This window comes from Excalfactoria chinensis, chromosome 4 (assembly GCF_039878825.1).
Source record: "Excalfactoria chinensis isolate bCotChi1 chromosome 4, bCotChi1.hap2, whole genome shotgun sequence".
Taxonomy (NCBI): Eukaryota; Metazoa; Chordata; class Aves; order Galliformes; family Phasianidae; genus Excalfactoria; species Excalfactoria chinensis.
The window spans coordinates 53432435-53457263 of record NC_092828.1 but is presented as its reverse complement, the minus strand read 5'-3'; the positions used below and the strand labels follow the sequence as shown (position 1 = coordinate 53457263).

The 24829-nt window shown below is 38.2% G+C and overlaps 1 protein-coding gene and 1 long non-coding RNA gene across 3 annotated transcripts in view; both read right to left on the bottom strand.

Annotated features, from left to right (window-relative positions):
- Positions 1–898: 898 nt before the first annotated feature.
- Positions 899–7712, bottom strand: LOC140251900 (uncharacterized). The gene is made up of 4 exons (XR_011903487.1): positions 7686–7712; positions 3724–3787; positions 2649–2749; positions 899–2529 (listed from the first exon to the last, which is right to left on the bottom strand). It is a non-coding gene; the product is annotated as an uncharacterized lncRNA (long non-coding RNA).
- Positions 7713–18273: 10561 nt separating this feature from the next.
- The window catches only part of SNCA (synuclein alpha), a 59926-nt gene continuing 53370 nt past the window's right edge, over positions 18274–24829 (bottom strand). For both annotated transcript variants that reach the window (XM_072334829.1, XM_072334830.1), the window contains exons 5-6: positions 20342–20431; positions 18274–18894 (exon numbers count right to left, since the gene is read on the bottom strand). In XM_072334829.1, coding sequence (XP_072190930.1) covers positions 18862–18894; positions 20342–20431 — 123 coding nt within the window. In that variant the 3' untranslated portion in view covers positions 18274–18861. The remainder of the gene's footprint in view (positions 18895–20341; positions 20432–24829) is intronic.

The following is a 24829-nucleotide window of genomic DNA, read 5'->3' as shown; positions in this document are numbered from 1 at the left end:
TGGACCCTTAAGCAGCAGGTGGACTGCAACATCCTTCCTCACATTGCCTTTGTGGATAATTGGCTCTGTATCTCCACAACAAATTGGAGGCATTATTTTGAGTACTGTTACAACAGAAAACTAAATATATATATTATATATATATACATTTGGCTCAATTTGCTTTGTAAAATTAGCTCCATAAGCATTTTTAGGATGACTTTCTAAATCCAATAAAGATCTAGCAAGTATTCATTAAAGTACATGAATTATGGGCAAAGATAGAATTTGCAAATATATTTTTGCTTGGCTTTACCTCACTGTTGGCACAGATATCTGGAGACTCTGATTCATGAACACTGCTTTCAGATGAGATTTACTTTTAAGACCAGAAGTACACTCACACTAAATGAACAACTTTGTGATGTGGTTGCCTCAGATCTTCTTAGAGTCCTGGCAGTTCAAGAGATGCTGGCTGTTAGAAAGCTTGCAAAATGCAAGTTCTTGCACAGTTTAAAGTGGTCTTTGGGCTTTTTTTACTTTATTACAGAATGCAGAGAGGAAAAACCAGAAATGCAGTCCTTATATTAAAATGTTTCCTAAAACCAGCTGATATCATTTAAAGAAAATGATTTAGAAAAGGCATACCTTTGTACACTAATCCTCAAGCAGTAGCTAATAAGCTGAGATTTACAAAGTATTCTGTCTGTGTTTCTGCTTGTTTGCTAAATCTTCTTTTCTTAATAACTTTGTGGGATTGAGAAGAGCTTTCAGGGTGCTTCTTCCCAATTTCAGGAGAGTGAAAAAATTGAGGATTCTATTAATAGTTTAATTGAACAGCTGGCTTAAATTAAATTGTAATAATCTATACTAAGAAGTTTGTAATTTGTCATGTTTTGATGCTACTTAATTGATTAAATTTGCTAGATGATTACCTTGAAGATGAACTCTCCTCCTATTTAAGTGCTGCACTCTATTTCAAACAAATTTGTAATAGTTTGGGAGATGAACTTTGAAGGCTATTTCTCCTAAGAGTTTGTTTTCAGGACCAGCCTAGTGTTCTGTGTACAGACCAGGTGCACTTCAACTCTTCAGCAGACAGCAGCATTTTTAATCTAACTCTCCAGCTTAGCAGACCTGCTCCTTCTGAAAGCAACAGCCAAATGATTGCATACCCTCTGATCCAGCATAAGGATACCTTAGCTTTCCAGAAGCTGCTCAACAGCTTGAGAGAATAGTCTACCTCATCACTAAATCTTCTGGTTTAATAAAGTTGTTCCCACTCATCATGTAGAATAGAGATGGCAGAGGCTGCTGGACCATACTCTATAGAAGGACAGAGTAATAAATATTACTCAACTTTATTTTCACCCTGTTTATATTTCAAGATTGACTATATTGTTTATATTACAAGATTGACTGCTCACATTTTACACATGCAAGCACACAACTTCCAACATCCCCCTTCAAACATCTCCCAGTCCAATAGGGGATCCCTATGGAAGCTCTGACACTTCTTCCAAGGACTGAGAGTCTCCACTCAGGGTGTCCCTCCTCTAACATTAGTTTGCATAGTCTCTAGTGAATTTATTTGATGAACTCAAAGACACACTTCACAAGTTTTCACTGAGTATCAGTGTGATGAACATCAGTTTTAAAATGGGATATGCACTGAAATGTGTCTAGACAATGGAAACGTGGTTCCACAAAGTAACAAAGACAGAAAACATACCAAGTGATCTGTTTGCTTCATCAAAATTTCTCCAGTTAGTAATGCAAATACTCAAACTGAATTGAGTATGAAGAACCACTGTGGGTAATAATTAGTGTATATTTTCCCAGAGTACCCCTTCAGCCATTCTCCTTGTTGCAGTAGCTGAAGAGCAAAGTGGCCAGGGTACTGATAGGAAATCTAACCAAAACCAGAGTTTGTATGGAAATCTAAGGAACCTTAATATGACACTGATCTTGTCAACCAGCACAAGGTAAATACTACTGAGAACACTGTGAATCTGAGAAGAAAAGCTTTTGATGGAAAAAAGAGATAAGTTCAGTACAAAAGAGAATGAACAACACCGTAAATTGCAGCAGACTATGAAAAAGGAGTGTGCTTAATTAAAAAAAAAAAAAACACACACAAAAAACCCTGCTTTCTCATGTAGGAACACACTGGCTGGGCTGTGTAAACATGCTGTCCGCCTAATCAAGGTTTACAAAGAGCTGGTTAGCAGTGAGAAAGTAAAAACCAAGGCAATGTGTCATTCTTTGATTTTGTAAATTGCCTCCTACTTCATCTTTTTTGTTCCCAGGCAATGAGCAGTCTCACGCTCCTTCACAGATTTGTAGTAAATTGGTCTCTTAATTTAGGAACCGTAAAACAATAGGATAGAGGTGAATCTAGAGGTCTGAGAGCTTCATCAAATAATGATAACTTGGAAGTTTTGCAGTGCTGTTGGTCCAAAACTCCATGAACTTTTTCTAATGAATTGCAAATTGAGTCTTTGCTGAATGGAAAGGGGAGAGAGTGGTACACCGAACATTGCTCCTGATCTGCAGGGGAAGAAAAAGGGAGATGAACTTCTACACTCACAACTTGCATATTCTGAACAACTTGTACATTCAGACTCCTACAGAGACCTATAAAGCCATTTTGAGAGCAAAAGCCTCACCTGAAGGGCCTCATCAGTTGTTGGAATTGACTTTGACAGACTTCTGCTCAGGATAAGAGGATCCTCATGGTACAGTGTATTCAGATACTGAATCAATCAGACTAAGGGAAACAAAAGGATTACACTCCAGAACACAAAGTCGCAGATCAGGCATGTCTCAGCATATTTTCCCATGACATAAAAATTGTCCAAGAAATCTGAAGAGCACAAACATCGGTCAGGTGCTATTCCCTAGTTTTGTACCTTTTCTGTTTCTCTAATTGGTATGCCTGTATGCCATTGATGCTGCAGACAATGTTTGCAGTTTCCAATTTATAGATACTGTTAGGCAGTAAAGATTTAGATTATGCACAGATTACAGCTGTTTTTTTTTTTTTTTTGTGTGTGGTTTTTTGTTTTTTTTTTTTGTAAATTTCAGACTATGCTTTCAGCAAGTCTTTCTTTTCTGCATGAGCCACCTTTTAGGGAATAAGATGCTAAAACAAAAAGGTGCAGTAATGCAAATATGAGTGACTTGATTCTCAGATGCAATCACAGCAACTCAAAGCTGAAGAGCTAGAGCAAAACAAACTAAATGGTTTAAGTACTAAAACTTTTTACAGTTTATAAAAACACACAAAAAAAAAGGACATGAGGGAGAGGAGTTTTGTAACCTCTGTACAGTCAGCAGTGAAAGAGATTATTGTGATTATCCTGCATTTTGTGAATCAGTAGTGGTCCAATGACAACAGTAAACAGAAGCTTCCACTGGCACCATAATCAAGAGAAAGCATGAAGCTGTGAATACAGCTTTTATATTTATGCTATCATTTCTTAAATATGAAGTTTAAATTTAAACTTTTTGGTAACCAAAAAACAGAAATTTTCTAAAATATATATACTTTCATCTGCTATTTTGCAAAATATCTTTAGAGTGAGCAGCATACATAATCATTTTTGGCAAAGACCAGATATTGCTAATCCTACTGCTTTTTGTTTTCTTTTTTCTCCTGTCAATATTTTTCCCTGCATATTTCTGTCAAGGAATTGCAGAAAAAAATACAAATATGAAAAGCACCAGAAACCAGATGTTTACCTAATGATGAGTTTCATTCTCATTCTGTTCCTGAATGTAACGGAGCCCACTTTCTTAGGAAAACCTAGAGTAAAAAAAACCAACCTATCTGTTGTCTGCTAATCAAACAGTGGTTATTTGTACCTGTTTTCAAGAGAAGAAAGTCAATAAGTCTGTCTGCAGCAGTCACATGACAAGTTAATATCAAAAGATATGTACTCATTCTGGCATGTCCAGCTGGCAATTTTTTTTCAGCCCAAAATTCAAAAAGAAAGATGACCTAGAGTATATAACAGGACAATTAAGTCAGCATCAGTCTCAAGAAAAATCGTGGGGGAACTGTGCTACAAAATTCAACTGACATACAGTTTAAGATGAAATTAATGCTATCAGCACTGCTTTGAGGAAAGCACTCATGAGAATCAATTGTTTGTTTAATAGAGAAAACTACATGTGTGTAGCATAGCCTACATAGTTCTTGCGCAAGTGCTCAGTTTGTCTTTGCGGCAAATTAGATAAATAAAAACTAGCTCGCAGAAATAGATTTGGCCTGACAGGATGACAGATATCAAGAACACAGTTTTATGAAAGAGCAGCAATTGAAGTCACAATGTGATATTTTGGATATCACAATATTTTGGAGTATATAGAACATATTAGGTTCGATAAAACTCAAGCTCTCCCACCAATGATCCAAAAGTACTTTCAAAAACTTTGTTGACCATATTGTCAGATGACAAATAGGGGTACGATTAAAGTGCTGTGACTAAAAAGCAGTCATACAGAACATCAGAAATAATCTGAGAAATTGGTCTGAAGTGCAAAGTACCACACAGAGGTGGCACTTAAGACAGAACAAGCCTCAAAGATGGCAGCCTCCACTCTGGAGTAGCAGCTCAGCAAAGACTCTGCATGATATTTAGAAATCATACCCTAAAGTCACAGTGCCTGTATAAAGAAAAAAAATACCCTGCAGCAGAAAGAGGAGTGTATGCTAGAGACATTGAGATAGGTGTTACATGTTCCTTTGCAGAGATTTGGAATACATAAAGAAAAGACTTCTCACAGTGATCCAGGAGACAAAGAACACACCTTGCTCTTGCAAGATATAAGGAGAACAATGTTTAGCGAGCACAAAAATGAAGACTGGAGGGTGATGTGATTACAATGTACAAGCACCTCCCTGAAGAGAAACAATGATTTTGTGAAGTGCTCTTCTGTCTAGCAAGGAAAGGCATGACTTGAATTACTTGATGGGAGCTAATACCAGGGGAAAAAAAAAAAAAAAAAAAAAAAAAAAAAAAAAAAAAAAAAAAAAAAAAAAAAATCAAAGAAAGTACAAATCTTCATCATAACAATCATTAATCAAAGAAAATTATGAATGAAAGCAACTGATTCTGCAGCTCTGGATACATTCAAGATTGTGTGCCCTGCAGGAGCATATATGAATGTAGCAGAGCTCAAACAGTGGCTAAAATAGCATTATAGCCTGAGCCAGGGTAGTACAAAAAGGACTCTCACTGTGGTCCAGGCACTGAGAGGAGTGACAGTCTCCAGGAGCAGGAGCCATACTCTCATCTGCTGGTAATGGACTAGGGCACAGCTTTGCTTTTCTCTCCTCTGACATAGACCCAGCCCACATTACCCTCCCAACAGCACTCACTGAGAAAGAGCTTTGGAAATGAGTTGTGGTCCCATATTCTCTCTGCTTCTCAGATCTTTCTCTCCCTGGTACATAAAATGTAGGAAAAATGGTTCAATGCTCACTCTGCTAATTCTGTTTCTTCCTAGGAGCATCTCTCCTGCTCTGGTGGCTCAGGTCCAAGAGATACCCAAAGATGCCATTCAACTTCAGGAGCCTGAACACTGTTACACCACCAGTGCTTCATGAGCACAGAACAAATGGAGGCATCTCTTACCCCTGGAAATTAAAGATCATCAATAAAATAGTTGCCAGCTTACTCACAAGTGGAAACAAGCATTCTCACCATTCACTTTTCTGCAGTATTCACATGGATCTGCTTTGATGACAATTAAAGCAGCACACCAGCTAACAAATTAAATGTGTCAGAGCATAAGGGTAATGCTTTCATAGGAAAAGGAGCAGGCACAGCAGTATAAACTCAGCTGTGTCTTTCAACAGGAGCAAAGAGAAACTGTGTGGACACAAAGGTGTCCCAAAACAAAGTCCCATGATTTCAGTCAGTTGAGACTGAGTGATTAGTAGCATTAATGATCCTGGCTTTTAGGAAAATCTGGCATCTTGCACAACAGATACAAGAGCCAACTGGACAAGCATCAATACTCCGAGAGCAACAGCAGCATGTGCTACAGATGGAAATGATTAATGCAGAGAGGTTCACAAATGAAATGTTAACCCACACTGCACTGTTTCAGATTTTGTCCCTTTCAGTTCTTTGTTTGATTCCCTCTTGGCAAGATTTCCCTGAATTGTTCTCCAGGTTGATATCCAGGGACTAGATCTGATTTGAATAAAAGGTATCTTAACAGAAGGCAAAGCAATGGGAGTCTCAAAAGTCAGCTTTCAGCCGCGTCAGCTCCAGTCCTGGCAGTAAGTCAGAGCACATTCCCAATTAGGACCACTAGGGGACCACTGACCAGAGGATACTTGGCATCTGTACAAAACCCTCCCCTACCCCACTCTCATTCATTCTCCCAACACACCACCTTCTCAGAGTCCTACAGTAACAGCAATATGTTGATGGTCCAAAGCACAAATGAATGGGTTAGACATGCATACATGAATACATTTTACTTTTTCAGGAAGTCTTCCCGAAGAATGGAAGACAGCAACAGACTCTTTCCTCTTCCACAGAGGGACAGAGCTGTGAAGATTTACCTGCAACACAGTAAGAGATTGGGTATGCTGCCTTCTCTGAAGCACGTAGTAGATTTCTGCTTATGTAAATTAAAAAACAAAACAAAACACAACACCAAAAGCACTAAGCAAATGATGTTACTTACCAATCAGTGGAGCTATTAGAAAGAATTACACACAGGAAATTTGCATCTATGACTGGACAGCACTAGGGACATTAGAATTTTGAATACTCATTAGGCTGAAGCATTTATGCACTGCCACCCTATGATTAATAACATTATCAGCAAGGTTGACAATATTATTAATTGCAGGGATGAGCACCAACTGATCAAATGCTGCAGTGAAAGCTGTTCTGTGCTGCTTGGACATGGGGCACCCAGGGACCACTTCTCTGAGGCAACACAGTGAAGTCACAGGCCATGAGATGGGAAAAAACATTCCTGTTCACCCCATTCTGACCTGAGTCAACTACAGGCTTAGAGATCTAAAGCCTAAGGTTTAATGCCCTTTTCAACCCCCCATTGTTGCATTCACAAATAGAGTGATGGTTGCATTATCTGGCTGCTTTCCAGGCTAAGTTGCACAGTGCAATTGCAAGAACACGGCTCTCATGGCCCAGGAGAACTGGGGCTGTAATGCATTTCAAAACAAATGTAATCTAGTGAAAAACAGCAGCCCACAGTATAAAAGGGTGGGCCAGGAAGCCTTCAAACAACAGCTATCACAATGCTGCACAGGCAGGCAGCTCAACTGCACCCATATTAAAGGTGCCTTGTTGTGTACCCTCATGAGTGTCCTCAAGCCATGCACGTCCCCACTTTGTCAACATACCATAACTGAGAATATGATGAAGGAAACAACTAAAATTAGTTACAGAAAGAAACAGGTTTTGGTAAAAAAAATCAAAACATATTGCCACCTTACTATTTGCATTGATCTTTATCTTGGCTGCTAACACAGCCAAGAATATTACTATAAAAGGAATAGAAAAAAAATTGGACTGGGAAAACAAAAGATGGGTGTAATGTTGTGATGCAATGGAAAACACAGCAATGACAGCAGAGCAGCAAAGTCCTAGGCTGCAGCAAGTTACTCAAATGCAACAGCTACACACACAGAAACAAAGAAAAAAATTGCTTACCTTCAGAGGACCTCTAGTAGGTAGGGATCTCCAGCAAAAAACTCTTATCTCCACTGCCAACCCTTAAATGAGGTCTGGGAAGGATCCTGGCTCCACCCTTTCTGGTCACTCAGCTGTACTATATGCACCTGAGCTCCCCTGTGTTGTTCCTGCCTTCTCACCAGGTGCTCAGTCTCTTTTTCAGGCTGTAATTTAGCATTCTGGCTACAGTGGGTAAATATACATATTAATTTAAAATCTTTTAAAAACACAAATCTGCTGTCTTGGAAGAAGCCACGTCCTTCCATTTCTGGTTTGAAAATAAAAGCTGTAAGATACATAAAAATAAATAATGTAAGTAATTAAGGAGTGCTGCCCTTCACTGAAAATTTATATACCATCAAGGCAGAGATGGATCTGTGAATGCAAGGTGTCCTGTGGATATCTTTTGTCAGTGTGTTACCACCTGGTATTATCAAATCAGGTCATGTAGAACTGTGCCTGTGCTTCATTGTTACCTAGAGGAAAGTGGCAGCTTCCACCATGACCAAAGGCTTTCAAACCTATGGCTTACCAAGGCACTGACTAACCAAAAGCCAGAAGAAGCTGGCTTTATTTTTGTGTGTGTGAGGCAATCTAGGTTAACCAGAAAGGTATAGAAAAAAACATGATTCATTTTCACAGTATGTTTTGTCTTGTGTGTGGTTTAGGAAGTCCTTGAATCCTTACTCCCTCTCTTTTCTCTTTTTCCCTCCTGTGGGAGGCAGGAGTTGAATTAATACCTCTGCCCAGCTCTTTGTTGCTCCTCATTCTTGGGACAGGTTTCTTGGTGACTCCCTCCAGCCCTATGGCTTGTGGCACCATACCTCCTCCTACCCTGCCCCAACACACTGTCTGTTCCTCATGTTCTGTGCAACATCTAAAAATGAGAGAGGATAGAGTATCTGCTGCTGCAAATATGCAGATACTGAATTCTAAATGACAATCCTGCACACCGAACAAAGCAGGAAGAAGCTACTGTTATCCTTGCTTCACTGGTGGCATTAGCAAACAGTGGCAGAAGAGATATTTTAAGCCCTGTGCTCTAAAATACAAGCAGTTGCCCTTTCTTTCATTGATTTCCTTAGGGGTTCTTTTCTCAAGGTACTGATAAAGTAGAATAAAAATGATTCTCCTGCTGTAAGGCAGGAGAGTGCAGAGGCTTTATAGGGACAACCTTTGTGAATGAGATGGAGGTCAGGCAGAAGATAAGACACATATTCAATTAAGTATGAATGGCTGACTATGCATTAATACAAAGGAGCAAAACAATACCAAGTATTTCTTTCTTTTTTTTTTTTTTTCTTCCTCTCAAAGCCTTGTTTGGCTTTGAAATCTTTTTATACAGTTTCATGTATTGTCTGATACCTTTTATTAATAGGATTTCTAAATAATTTTTGTTTCTTTATTATTTTTCACTCCCGTGAGAACAGTTAGCCATTACCTCCTCAGCAGTTCCCAAGATTTTAATAGGGCTTTTCAATAGATTCAACCTTTTGATTAATTGCAGTCTCTCATCACTTGAGTTCAAAGGATATTTGCACATAGTCTTAGATTGCCTGCCCCTGTGAATTGTAGAAGTAGCAGAATTAAGCACTTTGCAGATAAACTTAATAAATAGAAAGGTGCTGGGTAGGCTTAGGAAATGATGGAGTTAGTTTAGGAAGGAAATGAGCTGATGGGAAGAACAATATTTTTGCTGCCTTTTTTCTACAAAGCAGTTCATCTCCATGGAAGAAGCTTACTTTCATCTTCTGACAGAAACTTGCTTTGGCAGTTCTTGGGGGGTTGCCTCACAGAGCATCCTTCAGATGCACTTGCACCACAGAGACTTTTACTGATTTCTGCTTGTATTGTTCTTGCAGCTACTGGAAATTTCCTAATGTGTACCATGTGCTATCCTCCAGCAGAAGTGATTAATGTTTTATACGGGAGACATTCTGGTGGTTTTGAAGGCATTTTTGTTTTTGTGCTAATGGGTCTTGTGTTGGCTTTCCCTCAGAACTATAGCTGGCTTTTGCAAAGATGGATTAGAGGCAGTAGGACAGCCAGTGCAGGAGTCTCTGTCTCCACGACCTTGTGTTTGTCGATTCTACAGCAGCTCAGGACTCGCAGCCCTCCATTGAGCTGCCTCAGCCCAGTGGCTGGGATTGAAGCCCACAGCTGACACCACGTGCAGTGACGCTGAAATCTCAAAGTCTAAATTTTCTGTCTGAACAAGTAAGTGAGGCTTATTTTTTAGTTATCTTTGGAGTTAAAACTTTGGTACAACCACATTAATGTGCTTGAGAAGAACCAGACCAGGCTAGAAATATAATACAGTAACCAGGAACTTGTGCAAAGGCTATAAAAAACTGAACTAAAGCAACAGAAACTTTCTCCCACCATGTTTTCTGGACATGATTCCAGCAAAGAGGTATGTGGGAACTGGGTAACAATGAGGAATGAGCACTGAGAAGCCAAAAGCCAAAGCTGTGTTATTTTACTAAGAACAAAATTTACATTTGAGAAATCAAATACTCTATCAGCAAATCTTCTCTTGTTCTAGAGTTAAAAACCAAATTTGTATTGCAACACTCCAGCCCTTCTCCTCTCTCCATCTAGAAGTAAACTCATTAGGCAAAATTTGGAATGGTGATAAAAATGTATAAAGGGGTAAGAGAGTAATGGTACTCCCTTAAACATAGTCTATCTTCAGTTTCCCCCAGATGCTAAGGAAAAAACAATGAATTTTATGGAGGCAATAAGAAAACAAAGATAATTAAAAACAAACCCCAAATCCTTTACAGTCATGATGCCACTGTAATAGCTTGCTCACAGGAAAATAAAGGCACTGTTTTCCATGTATGGGGAAAGTTGTATTCCTCTCAGGACCAGAAATCAGTGGTAAGTGTTCTCTGCTTTAGTGTTTCTATGCAACAAAGAGATTCCATCCAAACTACTGCAAGGCCAGAAACATTCTAGTAACACCAGTCTCCACGCACTGAGCAAATATTGTGTTGACAAAGCCCTGCATTCAGGAGTTTTTCCCCACAATATTGAGAAGTATAAGGACATTCAAATATTTTAGGTCTGTGGAGAAGGATTATTACAGTTCTGCAAAAATGATTTTATTAAGTTGGTTCCTTCCTTTTGCTTTTGCAGCAGGAGCACCGTGACTGTGCTGTGTACAGAAATCTAAGAGTGCTGAAATAGCAGGAGGCTTCCTGGGAAGTGGCTGAGCCTCAAAGGGCAATTTCAGAAAATGCGTGTGCTGTAACCGAACACGCCAGGATGTTTTTAAAGACAGTTTGCTTTTATTTTATATTCTCTTATTATTAACAATGCTCCTAAGATTTAAATACTGTACACAAAGTCTCTGTTGAGAAGTGAAGTCTTTGTAGATGAAACAGTTTAAACCAACAGTTTCCCTTCCTGCAAATTTCATTAAGACACCAGCTGTGTTTGGCAGAGTGAGTGTTGCCTGAAATAGCTCCTCTCAAGAAAGTTAAGGTGAAGTTGGTAACAAGACAGATCTTCTTGGATTAAGTTTTAAAATAAAAAGCAATAGTTTGTGAACAGCTCCATTGAAGCAGGCATTTCAACTTTGTTCCTGTGTTACCTTCAACTTTATGCCAGGGCCATCCTATGCCACTGCTTATGCCAGGGCAGTCCTATGCCACTGCTTCCCTACCTTCTTTTCTTCTTGGAGCATCTCTCCTTCCTTTCAGCCATTGATTCTCCTTCGTCAAGCATCTGCCCTCCCTGTTCTGCCCAAATAGCTCTTAAACCTTTGCTGTGCTGACCCTCAGCTTCTTCGATTATGCTCATTTCTGTAGCTACTTGTGTCTCTGAAGTGAAATGCCCCGAGCCTTGAGTAGGGAACAAATACATAGAACCTATTCTCTGAGAAATAAGATCTGATACATTTCTGATGCACAGCTGAGAAGTACTTCATGCTATTTGTGATTTTTAAGTAAAGTCTGCAAGATGTTAACCTAAACATTTGTATTTTTGGATGATAACTAGAATAAGCTAGCTGATTTTTTAATTTTATTTTATTTTATTTTATTTTCAGATTGTTCACATTTTGTTTGTTTCCCAACCAAATTGTTGGCAAAGGAGATTAAAATAAAAAGGACAATAAAATCTCACTTTTCCATTCATCACAAAAACATTGATTGCTGCTCTTTAAACTCTTCAAGAAGCACTTCCAATGAATTTAGCAGTGCAATTTAGGTTAAGGTAGATACTCAAAGAAACTGGAAAAGTGCTCCAGAATACAAAGAAGCTGTTTTCCACCACTCAGCCACCAATAAACTCAGACCTGCAGCCCCACTCACTTGAGGTCATCTTCAAGTTCCAAACAGTCCTTAGTGTAAAATATAGCTTAAGTCCAAATAGAAGACTGACTCATACAGTACCAAATCACACAGTCTTCAATTACAAAGAAAATATCAGCAAGTTTCAATAGCTCTCGCATTAGGATAACTGCTTGCCGACAGGAGAGAAGGAATGCTTGACCTATTTATTGTATGTAGGAATAAAGGTGCACCTCAAAGTGCTGCCTTAACCTAAGTTTTCATATCTTAGCACTGAGCAAATAACCTAAAGCCCAAAGAAGCTGATCACTACATAGAAAACCTTGGCTTGTACAAATGTTTTTTCATAGACGAGGTAGTTATCAGATTCTATTCTATTTTGCAGTCCCAAAATACCTGCTGTTAACATTCATCTTCTTCTAAGAATATCAAAGCACTGCAAGACAGAAGAAAAATTCTTCTATGCCTTCATATATTTAATAATTTCCAGACTTAGGATCTTTATTACAAAGCTTTTGTAGACAAGAAGAGACAGAAAATTCCAAATGGGTGAGTCTATGTCTGTGCAGTCTTTCAGAAGAGCACATCTGGAGCAGAGAGGGAGACAGAACTTGTGAAAAGAAAAACCTCTGATAGATCGATTGCATGTCAGAATCTGTCAGCAGCGTGACTCATTTGTACTGTAATAAATTACTCCTTTTCTAGGCTTGAATTTTCCCACTTCATGTTTCACTACAGCACCACATGAAGTAAGCCAGTGCTGATCACCCTGTTGTGGGAACGCCATGTGTGGTTAATCATTAGAAATATAATTTTAGAAATGGCTGGAGAAGGGTGGTGCAATGCACAAATAAATAAGTATTAAACAAATTAATAGAAACAAGCAGCAGGTGGGTTAGAAATTATTGGCGTGGCATAATTGCATTATGCTACTTTGCACTATGTCATCAATGTTTCCTTTAAAATGCCACTGAAGAGCTAAGTAGTCCAGCGTGAGTGTGACATGGAAGAGACTTGCTGAAACCCAGGAGATGATGCAAGAAATATGATTCACTAATATGAAATAAAGGCTTTTGATATACTTACTGCACTTATACTAGTGCAGAGTTATATAATTGTTTTTAGAGCTGCTTAAATAGAGATTGTCTCTTCTGTTCCATTCTGGCAGATGTTGTTTTCCATCTGAGTTACAGGCAACATGTGACAAAAGTATCTCGCCTTCTAATCAACATTAATTTAAAAAATCAAGCACAGGCTCTTTGGTGTGACTGCACAGAAGTACTGAGTGAGCTTCTAAGAGTGTGACCACCTCTCAAGTACAACGAAAACCAAGAAAATCATGCTGGTCATTTTCCTTGCACTGGCCTGTGTCAGAGACAAAAAAAAATATAAGAGTTTTTAAGTACCTATATAAATATGCTACTTAATTACATGTGAAGTGTTTCAGGTGGCAGCACAATTATCCTGACGTCACCAGAAGGTGCTTAGACAAATGGTTATGTCTGTCCGTAACTCTGATATTTGTGTTTCTGTGTCCAGCAGCAAATGACCTAAAGTCTTGACCTGGAAATTCCCCTGACTCTTTGAACTCTTCATCAGCTGTGTGAGACACTTCATGTTGGGTACGGACATGTAGCACATAAAGCAGAAAATGTGGGGTAGGAAGAGCAGCAACAAAAGAGGGTTGAGCAGGCACTACACTTCAGCTGCAGTGCTTCACCTCCACTGAGAGTCTGGCTTTCTGGGTATTAATCTTATACAATTTTACTGCTAGATAATAGGGGAAAATAAATGGTATATGATAATTTGGTGAATCATTCATTCAAAAGGATCTTGTACCTAATCAGATTCTCTGCTCTTCAGCTCTTTATCTGCTGACCTTAGTGGTAAATAACATTTAAGGAAAGATAAGTAGGCATGTTGGAGCTGTGAATCAGATGATTTTAACTTCTTACTAAGAAGAACCTATACATAAACTGTATGTCGAGAGTAGGTAAATTTTAAGGTATATTCATGCATGCTGTTGAAAGATGTTACTGGTGTTTAAGACACCCTTCCTAACAGAATTAGACCCAGAATTTGGGGAGATCTTTGTCTAAAATAACAGCAAAGATAAAGAGCCAGTATTTGTTCTGACAAGGGGGATGGGCATAAATACTTCCATACAGATAGTAAGGCAGGCAGTTGTAAATCAGATTCTTACTGCAGAGGAGAAAACTGGTAAGATGTTAGAAGAGTATGTGATGCTAGAAGTAATATAGGTAATTTGAAGCAAATAGTGGACTTCTGACATTTAAAACTAGCAATTCATGGTTTTTCCCTGCATTGTTGTTGTTTATTTGCATGACACAGGGGATGTGCCAGATGTTCTGAAAAGTCACAAATACACATCTCCCCTTCAGCTTTGTAAATAGCAGTAAATCCATTTAAACTCTTTGTGAAATATCATTCTTGAACCTGGTACCGGGCTCCTGGCCCAATCTTATCTAGGGCCTGTAGGTATTCTTTTAGTAGAGACAATAAATAATACAACCTGAAATACCTGGGATTTCACGGGTGTGTAACTACTATGATACTGAGATCTGAAGTAAGCTGCAGGCCTGCTGAGAATTTACAGTCTCATCAGAAAGCAGAAAAAGAACACCAGTAAGCTGGCCAATAAACTGTACATGATAGTCACAAACATTGTTTTTCTTATAAATAATGTGATTTAAAATGGCAGTGAAAGGACACCACTAGGTGAACATGGATGAATGCTGATGGGAAAGTGGTAAGTTTCTCAGCTTCAGGAATCTTTTCTCAAGCAATAGATAAAGACTTGCATACCCATAAAGACTGTTGCATAGCTCCCTTGGGAAGCTGGTAGTTCTGTTTTCAGTATAACTGACTACCTGAGGCATCTGTGCCTGAAAGCATTGTCAGGCTCCACACTATTCTTTATCATTAGCTCTGGACCAAGAAGTCCAGGGGAGGGAGGCAGGACAGCAGCCAGAAGCTCTCATGCCTCTTTTATTTATCTGCCTTCCCTATGCAGCCAGAGGGCCTCTCTAAGTCAATACTTGCCATGTCTTTAGACAACAGTCATGGGAGCATCCTGAGGAGGATATGAGCTGTGGTTTTTCTGCTATGTAGAGAGAGGGTCAAAGAGCAAACCTCAGCTCTCCAGGCATACTAGGCACAATGACTGGAATAAGATTTTCCACTAAAATTGACATCTGGCTACAGGGATAAGGTACTACCGGGTCCTTTGAAAATTAAGCAGATGAATGTAAGGAAAGAAAAAAGTGGGACTGGTGAATAGAAAGAAAAATAACAGAAGTTGAGACAGAAAGATACATGTTTCCCTGCAGTTTCTATGAGAATGATGCTCATAACAACATTCTTCTTGTTGAATTCCTTAAGTTAACCAACAGAAACAAATAGGCTCTGTGGCTTCTTGCAAACATGTCTCCTATGTAGCATCTCAGAGAAGCACAGTTGTAAATTTCACCTGTTCACCTGATCAAATATTAACAGAAAATGCCAAAAATCCACTTTTAATCCTCCACTGGAGGAAGCATTTTCAAAGCTTTTCTTCCAATGTGGAAGAAATCTCATCTGACCTAGTTTCCTACCCTGTTTGTTACCTCTTGGCTGTCTCATCTGAGGTCCACCTGCTGTCTCTCCATCTGCCAGCCTTTTTTAGATCAGATGAACCTTCTGAGTTATACATTAAATGTCAGGCAGGCTTGAGAAAAGTTGTTTACATCTACTTTTAAGCAGACTGTATTTTCCATTAAAAATGCAGCATGGAGACACTAAAAACAAAGATCTCATTTGTTTTTGGTTAGCGTAACTCAAAAACAAGCCTGCTTACAAGAAAACTGATGCTATTTGTTCAGAGCTGTGGATGTTCATACAGAATGTAAATCAGTGGAAATACTCCCTTTGTTTTCCGAGCATTAGGGATCAGAACACTGGATTATCAGCTCCACTGTGTGCCATCAATCTGACAAAAAGATGCAGTACAATCACTACTCCTGGAAACCCCCAAAAGTAAAGGTTTAAAGGGTTATCTCCCTAAATAGCATAGATAGAATGATGGGAAATTCATCAGATGAATATGCACTGTTATGCAGTGCTAAACTTGTGCTGGATCTATGGATGTTGTAAAGCATCCATGTTAAGTCAATAGGAAGCTTCAAAGTACTTTGCACAGAGTCTTAGTGGTAATGAAGAATTTAAGATCTTTAACGTTTTATGTGTAGGCATATCTTCTGTTTTGCTCTTGGATGAATTTCAGCCTTCAGATGCACAGCCCTGCACGCTCAAGTCTCCCAGTCCTTGGAGTGAGTAGTCTCTCCTCTGATCCTCATGGAGCTGATGAACCCACTAGTCTTGTCAGATGATTCCCTACAAGAATCACAAAGTCTAGAGTGCCCAAGATATGAAACCAAGGATGAGGTTCTTGAAGAGATGCAGACATTATACTTCTTGAGTTTAAGACACTATAAATTATCTTAACTTTTCTACAGCTATCTTGAGGAAATAATGAGAAGTCACAGTGGGGGGAGGAGAGAATTTCTTGCCCTATTCCTCATGCAAATATAATAACTTGAATGTCATTATACCAAAAGCACACAGCACAAGTATTAACACTATGATTTACAGTAATAAAAACATTATTACAAGTGTTTAATTAGTAGCCATTATAAGACCAATTAAGGCTGTCAAAACGGAAAGGAAACAAACTGTGCTTTTTCCCCTGGAGAACTGGGATACAGTGGGACTCATTATTAACCCACAGTTTGAGGACAGAAGACTGCTTTCAGTTAGAAATAAAATCTAAGCTTCTAGCAAAAAGTGAGCTGAGAGGTACATCGCTCTCTGATAGACATCACTTAAGCAAATATTATCACAATACAGTACAAGCATTTTTTAATATCCAAAGTCCTTTAAAAAATAAAAAATTGAATACAGAAATAGCTGTTTAGTTCAGCTTTAGAATCAGACAAAATTCTGACATTTGCAATCCACACGTCACTATTCATTTCACTGCAGGAAATAAGACAAAAAGGCATTTATTCTACCTGGAAAGGATGGTTGGACAGCCCTTAAGGAATCTAATTAAAACACATCTTGTTACCAGAGCAGTGTATCACACTGTGTTACCATAGTAACCAGGATCCCACAGACCATCAGGGTCATCTGAGGGCATGCTGGCAAGAGGCATGAGAACTACAGCAAATGCCTATGATACATTTTGAAGGAACAGCCTGAAAACTCTGAATAACTTGCTGATGTTAGCCTATGAACGACAATAATCTCTACATACTCAGGAAATCGTCATGTCTCAGGATTCAATTTATTCTTATTACTCCTTTTTAGGACATACTATTTTTCAGATCTTATTTAAGAAGCCTATGACTTATTTGCAACATCTGAGCAACAAAGCAGTTTGACTCCCTAAAATAGGAACAATAGAGCAGTTGAGTCCTGGGGAAGAAAAACGTTAGAACTATATTTTATATCTAGATGGCTGTGTCCAGTGTCTGCTGCAGTATACCAGGCATCTGACCAATCATCAGGATGGCAGCTTTGTTACTGCTTTTAGTGGCCAGGACTCTGCTATCTCACTAAGGAAAAAAAAACAAACACTATAATACTGCATCATTGAGCATTTTTCCTAATTTCTTCCCATAGAATAGAAAGATCCTTTAACAATATTAATAATTACAGAAGTGTGATCGTACATTGTATGCCATCCTGATGTTTATTTACCATGGAAGCAACCAACAGACATTAAGATAGACAGATAAATATGTCCAGGTCAAGAGATTCTTTTGACTCATTGTTTGTGAAGAAGACCGCAAACTGACAATGGTTTGTTGCTGATGGCCATGGAAAAGTTCTGCAGAAGAGCAGGGGGATTTTGTCTTCATTATGTACTTTACCTATTGATGAAAATATCCACAGATTTTTTGAGATGATCAAGGAGATTATAACAGTTTTTAAACAAGAGTTTGATTGTAATTCTTATGAAAAATAATTTTCCCCAGAAATACCGACTTGGGACTTGAGGACAACAGTGGAAATTGGAAGGCTAGTTTTCACAGCACTGTAAGGCCAGTCCTGATACTCACATTCTTCACTCTGCTTTTTGTATAGAACAGGCTTGTTTGCTTCTTTTGTTCCCCCCATTCCTTTTCAGGAAGCCACACAACCTGAATTCTTCAATGCACGCTCTTGGAGAGAAAATAAGCTGTCATAAATAACTACTACCCTTGAAGTTCATTTTTAACAGGTTACATTTTATTTGCTTCAGTTGAACGCCATTATTTACAGACACAAGTTAATAAAACACATCACAAAACAATAAAATTTCAACAGTTAATATTTATAGGTGCATAGATCATGCTCAGTTACTTTTTTATATATATAATACATACACATTTACATAAAGCTTTCACAATAAGTCTTTTCTGCACAGAAATAATAGTCATAGGAAACAAATAAAAATTGTATCATAAACAATATCAAAGTACTGACAGCCTATCAACAAAACATGTACAGAGTTAGAAATAAGCAGTAGACACTTAGGTGTTTTTATTTAGTGTTTTAAGTTTTAAAAGTGAAGCCACAATATCCACAGCACAACAATGACCCTGCCAACCAGCTTTCATTTCAGCAGGAGGGAAATGCTGAAACAAGGTGGATGCAGTCACAGATATTCCAATCATTGCTGATGGAAGACTTCAAAATACACTGTAAAAACTGTAAAAAAATGTTACGACTGGGCACATTGGAACTCAGCACTTGTACAGAATGGGACGTCTTTGTTAGTAGATTTCAGGAGATATAAAGGAAGAAAAGATTTCTCATGCTTCAGGTTCATAATCTTGATACTCTTCCTATAAAGGAGAGCAGAAATCAGTGCTACTATTTCAAATAAACACATCCAAACATGTATCTTAACTTCTACTGATTGTGCTAATCACAGTGGATGCAGTGAAAAAATATTATGGATTTTTATGTGATTTTCCAGATCCTCTATTTGACAAACTGTGGTCTTAACAGGAGAATTAAGATTTAGCAGTGGTTAACATACCATTCAGTTATCACAAAGACTTACAGTAATGAATTTGTGACTGATTCCCAGCAAGCATAATGAAGAAAGGGAAAATAAATAAAAAATCACCTGTGTGTGAAGTCTACCTACACTACTCTTTAGCCTTTTTAAAATTATGTGTTTTTTTGCAATCCCATTCATGTGGATGAAAGCAAGCTGTTACATTTAAGCTGGCATCCAGCAAAACAATTGGACAAGTTCTTCAGTGAGGATGATCACAAACACTTGAGAGCACATAACTGGGCTGCTCAGTCTGCTTATGGTGAGTTAAATGAGCCTCTTTTTGAAGGATCAGGAGTGCAAGATGTTTTACAAAAGCTCATTGCAAAACACTTCAGGCCTTATGTGGTTTACTGGAACACTAGAGGCAGTTAAATCTCTGTGCTGAACTGTTAACATGCCTTTTTTCAGGCTCATTATCTATATGACTACAGGACTTGATTCAGCTCACTCGGAACTACAGAATGATCTCTTCTGGTCCCCATTGACATAGTGAGAATTTTGTGAGACAACCCACGTCAACTCACTTAAAACAAGAGAAGAACCTTTGAACAGTACACCAGGTGCTGCAAATACTCTGGAAACCTGAACAGCAATCAGAGATCAGGTATCCATTTAACTCTTCACTGGATCTAGTTCTAGATGTCTAACACCTCTGGTTTTCAGCCTGACTATCTGCACTACTGCAAAACTGCCACTCCAAATGCCGATGCATCATAGTATCATATATTGTTGTAAAGCTTCAGAGAGCATAATCAGGATTACCTCAAAACCCTATAATTAACCCAATAATTAACTCCTATAATTTTAGTTATTACACTCACAGCTTAATGCAATTTACAGCATGATGCGAAAAAAAAAAAAACCAAAACACATTAAATGTCCAACCTATTACAAGAATTTATGGAGAAGTAGAAGTTTCTCCCCATAATCCGTACCAAATGGAAGAAGTTACTGATGATTACTCAGAAAGTGAAGCATGCATGTTTTGAAACAAAGATAATATTTTCTCATTAAACTTCAAGAAATTGACTTTTTTTTTTTTTTTTCCTTTTTCTTTTTTTCCCCCAGCACTGTACCTCAGAGAGATTTTGGCCAAAGACTTATTTCTCCTTTGACCCTGCAGCTCATGGTACCAGCCCATCCACACTAATGCAACTCTAGCATTCAGTACCCTATCTTTGCCTTTCTCTTGTGGGCATGAACAGCAAATACCACAACAGATTTACCTCTGGAGGCATTTCATAAGCCTCATTCTCAGGATCCACAGGAATATCAGTATTATTCACCATTCCTTCCTGCAGGAAACCTTCTTCATTCTACATTTAAAACAGGGAAAGAAAAAAAAAAAATAATAAAGTGTCAGATCAACTGCTTACCTTCTCATTTATTCCAATGCATATCTTTCCTCCCCACACAGTGGATACTGACTGTAAAGGCATGCAGAAGTAAGAGGAGGCCAAAAGGAATTGGATAGTATCAAGACACAGAAATGAAATGAAATGCATTTTGTTTTTGGCAGATTATTCACCCTCCTATACCTTTATTTCATTTTACAGTTTTTACTCTTCTCGTATTACATTTCAAAGTGGCTAAAGGAGGAAGAACAACTATAAGTTATTGCATGTTGTTGTCTTTTTTCCTACAGTTTTAGAACCTAACGATATTGAGAAACGTTTTTCCCTTAATTATTCATATTTTTATATCCTTTATTATGTCGAGTAGCACCTTACTCTATGCAGTATACTTATGACACATGACACAACTTCTTACATTCTTCCTTAGACATCTATTATTGACCATTAAAAAGAAAGGCATTTCTATCCACCTCTCCCACCTGTCCACCTTCTCTGTAGGGGTTACTAATGCAGAAGGTCACATAGAAGAAGTAAAAGTTTTACCAGAACAAAGACTGCTGGAGTTCATCCTAAACTGTAAGAAAATTGATGTGAAAACCAGAAGATTATCTCAGTGGAACTATTTTGACTGTACTAATTTATAGCAGCTACCAATCTAGACAGAAATGTACTAGAAAAACCCTAACAAACTCAGGAAAAGAAACAAGCAGTCCTGAGGCTAGTAGCGTGGAAAGAAATACAAAATTACGTCTGTCATAAACAAGACTAATGAGGTAATTTTTCAAAGTTCATAATTTATAGGATAGTTACGCTAAATTAAATTTAGGATGTAGATAAGAATGAATAAAAGAGCAACTAAATTGGAAATTCACCTCTGCCAGTTTAACAGAAGATACAAAATAATATGCAAAAAAAGTGTCATTAAAATGACTTTACTTTAACACAGTATCTGTCATGCTCCCTTGATGATTCCTGATGACTACCTTAACTTTACAGGAGATGAAGGGCATGGAGTGAGCACTACATACTGAAGAAATAGTATTTTCACTGGGAGAACTGGATTTAAGACTTTTTCATTCCTTTGACAAACAACTATTTGGAATGTACACGAGGGAAGATTAAATAAAATGGTGTGTGCATTAATCTTCACTGTTATATTAAGTAGCTCAGCACTGGAAATCACTTCCCAGGGCTCCTTAAAAAGTGTGGTGGTTGGGCAGAAATACTTGGAACAAATTACTAGTATACATGGTCATACAGCACATTTGAACTTGATTAAGTATTTTTATTGCATATTTCTGTAGTTGGACAGATTCATAAAGTGCTACAAGACTTCAAGGGCACACTGAGACTGATGAAGTAAATGCAAAATTTCAGACTGAAGTTGGAAATGCTTAGCACATGACCAAAATTTCTCTAACATTGTAACTGAATTCAATTAATTTCTTTGCTCTTTTTGATACTTTCTAATAGTTATCCTTTCCTTTAGTCTTCTTTATTAGCTTCTTCATACGAACATTTTGTACATCACAGTCCCATAGTATTCAGTAGTACTAGCAACTCTACAATGTTAAAATTTTGCAAACACAGCAAAAAGAAGATCTGCTTTGGCACCCTTGCCTATATATTCACATCTTTCACCCTCATCTTCTAGGCACACTGCAGGCAGAATTTATTTCTATTATGTAAATTCTCTTCTCATGCTCTTATTTCAGACTGCTATTGTAAGAGTGACCAGCATCAGCAGCTCAACTGACTGGTTTTCCTATCTGAGAAAAGTTACAATAGGATACAACTGCTTTCCTGGCAGAGAAGCATACAGTCTTTTGGTGAAATTCTCATATATATCCAAGCATAAAAAGATCAGTCCAGTATGAAGACATACCTTGCTCTTAAGTGGGATCAGGCATCATTTTTTCATATGGAAGTAATCAGAATTGTTTGTGCAAAGCCAATGCACAATATTCTGCCCAGCTCACACCACACACGTACCTGCTATAAAGTAGCATGCTGTGCTGCTATCTAGCACAGATAACATGGATACATGGATACATTCCACAACTGAAAAGACACAGATAAACAGAGTTGCTAATAACTTTCTTTAGTCCTGTGTTTTCCAGAATGAATTATTTCCCCCAGAAAATAACAGGACTACTTACAGTTCTACCCTGGTTTATCAAAATGCTCAAACTCCTGAGATTATTTGATGTGCAATATTTAATTGCCATTTCAAAAGCATATTTTTAACAGCAATTTATGCCTGGTTACTTCTCTGAGAAGTAGACTCAACCCCTATCAGCTCTGACTGAAATAGCTAAACTAAGAGTGTGAGATGCAAATAGTTAAGATGCCTCATCTAATGCACCAGATCTAAGGGCCTTGAGCTCCTCTCTCTCTCTCTGTTATTCCAAAATACCATTCAATTTCTGCTCTCTATCATCAAAGAACAGCTTTGGCTAACAACTGGTACATCAAGTGAAACTGTGCCCCAAATCATCCCAGTGGCTGCACAAGGCAGAAAAAAATGCAGTTGAATGTTATCTGCGGCAGGAAAACACACAGCAAGTGAAACTGCTAGCACTGCTAGTAATGACAAGGCAAAAGATTTGCCAGCAGAACTTCAAAGAAGAGTTTCAGTGCTCGTATAATGCTTGTTTTTAGGAACCTCTGAACCAACTGCCAGGGTTATAGAGACACAGTGCCTCAAAGAGGCAGAGTTTATCATCTTCCCAACTTCCTTTATCGAATTCCAATAGCAAGTTCAAGATGGAGAACTATGTATGGCTTCAGATAGAAGAACCAACAGCACTAGTAAAATACAGAGTAAAATACAACATCAGTGTTTTTCAAATTCACAAACCATACTAAACCAACAAAGGAACTCTGCTAGTAAGGACTTGTCAACTTTGTAACCCAAACACTACTTCTCATCTTGATGTCACTGCTGTTCAGATGAGAATGCTGTCACTAAAGGTCACATCTGCTATATTAACTATGTAACATGGGTGACCACATCAGTTTTAATGGCTGCAGTCTCTGCTTTTCACCTATTTTCTCCAAAGTTAGGGCATCACAGAAATAAACAACCTCCCCCAGTAACACAGAGCTGCTGACAGTACACATTATATCATTATTTATTTCCTTAAAACAAAGAAATGCAATTTTACTTTCTTGTGATCAATACTTTCATGTCTCAATCCAATTATAGAGGAGGAAAGCCACCTTACAGAACAATGTTCATCTTATTATGATTTTTTTTTTTTTTTTTTCCCTTGAAGCTGCCTCCTGTCTTTTTTAAATCATACAGAAGAACAATTCCAGAGGGAAAGCTTTTAGTAGAAAATGTGAAAAGCTAAACATTAAGCTTCTGAGAGGTTAAATCAATTTTGAAATGGGGAATTTGAGCTTTTTGCAGGTATGGTATTAAAAGAATGGCGAGGTGAATGTCTGCCTGTCCCCCTGAGGCCTCCCTGAAGAATAAGCAGGTGTCTGTCTGTATCTTGTTTTGAAATAAAGACATTCTGGAAGAGACTTTTACTTCAGCATCCTCCAGTCTTGTGCTCTCAGATCTGGAATCATATAAATTAGGAATTCTTCCCTTGACAAAGCTTTGTGATTATCAGTCTTGGATAGTCCAAGACCTACATGCCATCAGGCAGCCTCGCCAGACCTCATTCACTTTCCCCAGGAACGAGGGGCTCTCTCCCCAAACTTGCTGCGCTCAAGCAACTTAATGTCACTTTGTAAACAAAGGGGAGAGAGCAGCATGCCATGGTAAAATTGTTTATCTGCACGAACATGAACACCAGTTCTAAATTGAGGAAGAGATACAACTGCTATACAAAAGCAGTAAAATAAAGATATGAAGTAGAACTTGTTACATTATTTACTGCAATGGTTCCTAATGATTGACTCCATCTTCACTGTAGAGGAAAGCCCTGATAAAGCAACGTGCATGACAGTGTTAACTGACCCACATCTGCAATAGAATATTGAGCTAGTTTTAAGAAAGCCTCCCCTCCCCTTTCTTTTTGTAAACTGGGAAAAAGTTAAGGGGTTTCTCTTATTTCCTTTCTTTTGGTTAAAATCATACCCTCTTCCTTCACTTAACTCTTGTAACACTCTTGTGGTAGAAGTGGAAAAATTGTTTAGGACTGTCTATGCTCGGAAAACAAATCAAGTAGTTTGCTCATACTCCCACACTTTGGGCAGCACCAGGTAGCAGAACGGTAACACTTAGTCTTCCCAGTACAGGAGCATGCATTTAATCTTCTCAGTGATGTGTCTTTGAGTGCTAAGTTTGTTTCATCACAAATAAATGAAATATTTTATCTCAAGACACAGACAAAAGCAATTTTA